Raw genomic sequence first — 7635 nt, forward strand, 5'->3', positions numbered from 1 at the left:
TTTAACTAAAAAATTAAAAATTAAATTTCATGTTCATATTTTTTGTTGAAATTGATTTTTTTTGTATTTAATATAAAAAATGTTTATTCTCTTTTGATTGGAATATCAACTATTCAATTTTTGTTGAAAATTCGTCTTTTTTGGTTGAAGATTTATCATTTTAGTTGAAAATTTACTTTAACTATTAAATATTATGTGGAAAATTTACCTTTTTTGATAAAAATCTAATCTTTTTCGTTAAAAAATGTTCTGTTTTGTATCAAATTTAACAATTCTATTTTTTGTTAAGAATTAATTTCTGAAAATGTAATGTGACTATTCCATTTTTTGTTTAAAATTGATCTTTTTATGGGAAATTTAATTTTCTTGGTTGAAAATTACACTATTTCGTTGAAAATTTACTTTGATTTTATTCAAAATGAAGTTTTTACTGAAAATTTAATTATTCTCTTTTTAGTTGAAAATTTATCTGTATTAGGTGAAAATAAAACTAATTGTTTAAAATCTGTATTTTTTGACAGAAGAGTACTCTCATTAATTGAAACTTAATTTTTGTACAAAAAATTAATTTCTGTGATTGAAAAGTTATATTACTAACTCGAAATTTAGGTATTTTTTGACAGAAAACTTATCTTTTTAGTTGAAAATTCACTTTAACTTTCTTTCAAAAATGTTCTGCTTTGTAGAAAAATTAACTATTCTATTTTGGCTAAGAATTCATTTCTTTTGTTAAAAAAAAATATAAAAAATTCTTTTTTTTTAATAGGAAATTCATCTTTTGGGTTCAAAATTCCACTATTTCCTGTAAAGTTCATATTTTTTGTTGAAAATTCATTACTGTGATTAAAAATTAATTTCTGTGGCTGCAAATTCGTTTCTGTTTAAAAAATTACATGATTTGTTGAACATTCCCCCTTCTTGGTTGAATTCAACGGCTTTTAATTAAAAATATTTTTTGACTTAATATCAGAGTTTAATATCTTTGGTTTTAAATAAACTATTTTTGTGAAAATCGTTTTTTTTTTTCGTTAAAAATTGATTAATTGAAAATTTGACTGTCCATTTTTGTTTAAAAAATCGCCTCTTTTAATTTAAAAATAAACCATTTAGATGGAATTTCGTCTTTTTCAGTTGAAAATTATTCTCGATGCTTTTAGTTAAAAAATCATTTTTCGGTTGACAATTTAAATATTTTGTAAAAATTCGTCTTATTCTCTCGCAAATAGATCCCTTTACTTGAAAATTCAACTATGTGTTTGAAAATTGACTCTTTTTAAAAAATTATTCTTCTTTTTTGTAAGTTGTAAATTTAAGTATATTGTTTAAACCTCCTTATTTTTGGTTAAAATTATTTTTGTTATCTAAAAATGGAACTATTTCATTGTTCGTTTCAATTTTTTTTAAGTTGCACACTCATTTCTTTTTAATGAAAATTTGAACTGTTGAATTTATAATATATTTTTTAAGAATAATTTTTGAACTGACAAATTAATTATTTCATTTAAAGTTCGTATTTTTTGTTTAAATTCAATTTTTTATTTAAGATTGAAAATTTTTAAATATTTTTTGGTTCGAATATCAAATATTTTATTTTTTGGTGAAAATTCATCTTTCTTAGTTGAAGATTCTTAGTTGCAAAAAAAATGTTTAGTTAAAAATTCGTATTTTTTATAGAATATTTATATTTTGGGTTAAAAATTCCACTATTTTGTCAAAAATTTATATTTTTCGTTGAAAATACATGATTGTGGTTAAAAATTAATTCCTTTGGTTGAAAATTCGGTTCTTTTTAGTTTAAAATTATTTTTTTAACTTAATTTGAAACCTTTCCATTTTTTCGTGAAAATTTATATTTTTAGTTAAAAATCAATTAATTTGACTAAAAATGCGTTATTTAATTCACTTTTCTGAATGCAAATTAAACTATTCTAGTTTTAGCTTTAAAATTGACTCTTTTTTTTAAATTATTATTTTTTGTAAATTAATTTGTTTCGTTTAAAATTCCATTTCTTGGATGAAAAATTTTAATCTTCTGGTTTAAAAAATCATCTTTTTGTTAAAAATTTATTATTTTTGGTTGTAATTTTTTTTTAAGTTGCAAATTCATCTCTTTTTCATGAAAATTTAACTGTTGAAAATTCATCTTTCTTAGTTGAAGATTTATTATTTTAGTTGAAAATTCACTTTAACTATTCCATTTTTGTTGGAAAATTTACCTTTTTTGTAGAAGTGTAATCTTTTTCAGTAAAAAATGTTTTGTTTTGAAGAAAATTTAACTGTTATATTTTTTATTAAAAATTCGTTTCTTTGGTTGCAAAAAAAATGTTTAGTTAAAAATTCGTTTTTTTTATACAATATGTATATTTTAGGTTGACAATTCCACTATTTTGTAAAAAATGTATATTTTTCGTTGAAAATACATCATTGTGGTTAAAAATTAATTCCTTTGGTTGAAAATTCGGTTCTTTTTAGTTTAAAATTATTTTTTGAACTTAATTTGAAATATTTCCATTTTTTCGTGAAAATTTATATTTTTAGTTGAAAATTAATGAATTTTGACGAAAATTCGTGTTTGTTGGCATTCACTTTTCTAACTACAAATTGAACTATTCTAGTTTTGATTTGTAAATTTTTTTAGTTAAAAATTTATATATTTTATTAAAACTGTATTTTTTAGTATAAGATTCATCAGTGTGATTCAAAATTAATTTCTTTGTCTAAAAATTAATTTCTTTTTAGTTAAAAATTAATTTTTTTAATTCAAGCTGTACCTATTCCATCTTTGCTGGAAAAAATATATTTTTAGTGAAAAATTAATTAATTTTGCTAAAAATTCGTTTTTTATTCACTTTTCTAACTACAAATTGAAATATTCTAGTTTTTTTTGTAAATTGATCTTTTTTAGTTGAAAATTTATATATTTTATTGAAACTGTATCTCTTTTGGTAGAAAGTTCAGCTTTTGGGTTTAAAAATAAATTATGTTTCGAAAATTGATTTTTTAGTTAAAAATTGATTCTTCTAATTAAAAATTAAACTCTTCTATTTTGGGTTTAAAAGAATTTTTTCATATAGAAAATAAAACAATTTTGTTAAAAATTCGTGTTTTTTTTTTTTTGGTTGAACATTTATTTTGCTAACATTTTACCTATTCTAATTTTGGTTAAAAATTGATCTTTTTTTAGTTAAAAATTCATTTCTACGGTTCAAAATATATCTTTTTAATTCGAAAACTCAACCAAAAAGTGTTTAAAATTTATTTAGGAACAAAATTTCCAATTTGAAGCGATGCATTTTCCCGCGAAATTTAAATTATGCAATTATTATCAAAAAGATAGAAAATTATCAAAATCAATCGAATTTTTTTAATAAGATTTGGATTTCGTAAATCCTATATTAAAAACAACATACTCAGTCGAGACATCAATTGGAAAGCTTTCGACGAGAGGATTAAGTTCTGCATCGAGACTAAAGTCTTGAATAAATTTTTGCTTCGAGTGTCTCTCTAAATTTTTTTGAGCCCAGTGACTCTGAACAGTAATTCCATTCCTCGCTATCGATGTAATTCTAGCTTTGGAAATAGCAGGGTTCTGAGAGAGAGTTTTGTATATGTTCAGAACTTTATCAATCTATAAAAATTAAAAATGTGACCATTACCAACCATATTTAATCAAGAATTTATGATAAAATTCTAAGATCACTGGAAAGTTATGAAATCAAATTCATACCTGAGTGGATTCCATTCTTGCAATTAAAGAATTTGTTTCGTTACGGGAATAACATAAGACACTAACTGAACAAACACGATAAGATCTTCTAAAAACTGGAACAAACACTGTCAATTTATAGCTTGAAAATCCTTCGATAAAATCTATTTATAATGCAGATTTTCTAGAAACTAGACCTTTTATGGTGACGGATTCTACACTAATTTTTGATTGGGGTTAAAATAAAGCGATATAATTAAAGTACATGAATTTTATGGAAATTCGGATATTATCTAGAGCACTCTGCTTCAACACTGTACGGTAAAACCCAGGCGATCAAACGTCTTCGAACATTACAGTTAGTACCTTCGTCACCTGCAGCAATCGTGCATCATCGACTGTCTCTCGATGAACAGGTCAAGATCAAAGGGATCGAAAATAAATCCCTATCTTTAGATAAGATTAGCTATTTTTTCTTGCACAATGTGTCCGTGATCTGACTACTTAGTTAGAAAGAACGTGCTGAGCATTCAGGGTGGCCGCACAGTGGGGGAAAAGTACATTTTTGGGTTCAAAATACGATTCCGGCTGAACCTGTAGACCGATTTTTATGTTTTTTTTTTTAAAAAAAGCTAATCAAGTTTCAAAGAAAGTTTTCAAGTCTGATTTTTAATTTAGTTTTTCAGTTTTTTTCTCACGTTTTCATCGAGAATTTTTTTTATTCTCAAGGTTTTTACAGAGTTGGAAGGGAGTGCAATTTCTAAAAATTAATAGCTTCAATTGCAAAACTGTAAAAATGTCCAAATAATGTATTTGTTTATTTAATTTGTTTTAAGAGATAAGTAAAAGTTTTGAAAAAATTTAAACTTAATGTAAAACTTGAAAAAGACACTTTGAAATCTGAAAAAAAAAAACATATGAGCAAAATTCTGTCCCTTCCAAATCTAAAAATCTTAATGATAAAGAAATTCCCTTCTTCAAATTCTGAAAAAATTAAAAACCAAAAAATCTTTTCCAACTCAATAAAAATGTGAAAAATTAAAAATTACGCTATTTAAAGTCAGAAAAAAAATTTAAACAAAAAAGTTTTTGAAAAATCGGTACTAACACTTTTCAATCTACGTTAACATTTTCAATACTCTAAATTAAGGAATCAATGAACTTAAAAATTTTTTAAAAATATATTATCAATTTATTTTAGGCTAGAAACATTACAAATTAATTTTTTTTTAAACTTAAAAGTTCTTAAATTAGAAATTAAATTATTTTGGTTTGAAATAGTTTAAGCATCTTTGAAAAGCTTTAAGATTTTATATGAAAATCTTGAGAAATCCAGAAGTTGTCTTCAGTTTTTTCTAAATCATTTTTAAAAGTAATTGAATTTGTTGAATTTTCCAGATTTCAAACAAAAAATTTCAAAGATTTTTAAGAATTGTGAAAGGCTCCAAAAGATTATAAACATTTTCTTAATATTCCTAAGAAAATTGAAATTGATGTTTTATTTTGAAAAATTATTTTAACAGAATATTTAAAAGCATTTTAAGAGATTTCCAAAATTGTCAAAAAAACCCTGGAAGATTTTAAGGATTTTTAAACAAATTTGCAGGATTTTCTAAAAATTGTAGGACTTTTTTTTAAATTTTAAATTAATTTTCAATCTTTTCAAAACTTCTAAATATCCGTTGAAATTACTGAAATGTTTTCTATCAATAATAAGTGTTCAATTATTATTTCTACATAAAAATCCAACAATTTCTCTAACAAATTAAACATTTTTTAAATGGAACAATAAAAATTGTAACATTTAAATTTTAGAAGCTTTCCGAAATTTTAAAATTAAAATTAAAATTTTGAATTCAATCAATTAAAATTAAAATGGTTTGCGTTTAAATATTTGGCTTCAATTAACTCATATTAAATTAACAGTCAAATATTGCTAAATATTAAATAATTATTCCATTCCTTAATTTAAAAATTTCAAATTAAATGGGTTAAAAAGTTTGTAATAAAAAAGTTTCTCCTTCACCTTAATAAAAATGCTAAAAAAATGGCATCATCTAAATGAAAAAAAATAAAATTACCAAAATTTCGACCATTCCAACTCCATCAAAAACTGAAAAATAAAACATTTCCCTCTTCCAATTCAGAAAAAGTTGATAAACAACAATGTTCTCCCTTCCAGAAAGATAAAAATTTAAGAAATAAAAAATCACCCTTTTTAAATTAAGATAATAAATTGAAAATAAAAACTTCACCTCGATAAAAAAGCTAAAAAATGGCCTCTTCCTAATCAGAAAAAATAAGTAAAATTTCTTCCCTCCTAACTCTATAAAAATCTTCAAAGTGAACCCTTTACCTCTTCCAGTTCAGAAAAAATTAAGAACCAGATTTTTAAAATAAAAACACTAAAAATGGCCTTTTCCAAATAAGAAAAAAAAAACCATTATTTCGTCGCTTCCAACTTTACAAATCCGAATAATGAAAAAACTTCTCTCTTCCAATTCAATAAAATTTGGAAATCGTAAATTTCCTCCCTTCAGACTCGATACAAATGTAACAAATTAAAAATTGCACTCTCTAAATTCAGAAAAAAATGGCCTCTGGTAAAAAAAAAATAAATAAATAAGCAGATTTTTTCCCTCCTAACTCTATGAAAACCTTAGGAATAAAAAATTTCCCTCACTTAGTTCAGAAAAAATTTAGAACTAAAATTTTTTCCCTTGCAAATCCATCAAAATGTAAGAAAAGCCTATCCTAAATCTTTAAAAAAATGGTTAAAAATGAAAAAATTTTCCTTTTCCACTTTAAGAAAACACCGAAAAAAATTCTTCTCTTCATCGAAATAAAAATTCTAAAAAACTGGCCTCTTCCAAATCAGAAAAAAGACCAAAATTTCATCCCTTCCAACTCTATAAAAACCCTAAAAATAAAAAAAATCCTTTTCCTATTCAGAAACAATTGAAAACCGAAAATTTCCTCTCTTCGAAATCGATAAAAATGTGAGAAATAAAAAATTGCCCTACTTCCATCAAGAAAAACAGGTACTTCCTTTACCTCAATAAAAATTCTGAAACGAAAAAATGGCATTTTCTAAATGAAAAATTAAAAAAACTTCTTCCCTCCTAATCTATAAAATTCTTAAAAATGAACAATTTCCCTCTTACAGTTACAAAAAAATTCAGATCCAAAATTTTTCTCACTTTTAACTTAAAAAAATGGTTAAAACTAAAAAAATTTTCCTCTTCCACTTTAAGAAAACACCGAAAAACATTCTTCTCTTCATCGAAATAAAAATTCTAAAAAAATGGCCTCTTCCAAATCAGAAAAAACACCAAAATTTCGTCCCTTCCAACTCTATAAAACCCCTAAAAATAAAAAAAAAATCCTTTTCCTATTCAGAAAAAATTAAAAACCGAAAATTTCCTCCATTCCCGGAGAATAAAAATGTCAGAAATTAAAAATTGCACTTTTCCAATTCAGAAAGAAACATTAAAACTAGGAAGATCACCTCAGTAGTAGTAGTAGATTTATTGAGCACTCAGTTACAAATTTTATAAAAAATTGCACATAAAATAAATAAATCAAAACACTTGTTGAGGACCATTAGGTCTATGCAAGTGGAGATCCGAAAGTAGATTAGTAAAAACATTTGTAGTACAGTAATATGTGTATAAGTTGCACATTAGTACAAATTAAGACAGTCTTTCGATTATATGTCGGACATAACTTCTCAGAGGTAGATCTGATCTAAAACATATGCGCACGCAATTGTAAAATTTCATTAAGCATTTGTACAAATTTCTTAATGGTGTTAGAATCATTCGACTACAAGATTGTTAACCATACATTTCTGGGGTCTTCATTGTCATTAATTGAAAAGTATTTACTGCGAATGTGATTATAAGCCGAACAGATGGCGAGAATATGTA

General features: G+C 24.0%; 1 protein-coding gene across 1 annotated transcript in view; it reads right to left on the bottom strand.

Annotated features, from left to right (window-relative positions):
- LOC117182508 (acylamino-acid-releasing enzyme-like) overlaps positions 1 to 4076 on the bottom strand; it is a 42674-nt gene extending 38598 nt beyond the window's left edge. Inside the window, exons 1-2 of the mRNA XM_033375605.1 lie at positions 3728 to 4076; positions 3411 to 3628 (exon numbers count right to left, since the gene is read on the bottom strand). Of these exons, the coding sequence (XP_033231496.1) occupies positions 3411 to 3628; positions 3728 to 3742 (233 nt within the window). The 5' untranslated portion in view covers positions 3743 to 4076. The remainder of the gene's footprint in view (positions 1 to 3410; positions 3629 to 3727) is intronic.
- Positions 4077 to 7635: the final 3559 nt, after the last annotated feature.

The sequence above is a fragment of the Belonocnema kinseyi genome, unplaced genomic scaffold (genome assembly GCF_010883055.1).
Source record: "Belonocnema kinseyi isolate 2016_QV_RU_SX_M_011 unplaced genomic scaffold, B_treatae_v1 SchBZDm_1485;HRSCAF=1641, whole genome shotgun sequence".
NCBI classification, from domain to species: Eukaryota; Metazoa; Arthropoda; class Insecta; order Hymenoptera; family Cynipidae; genus Belonocnema; species Belonocnema kinseyi.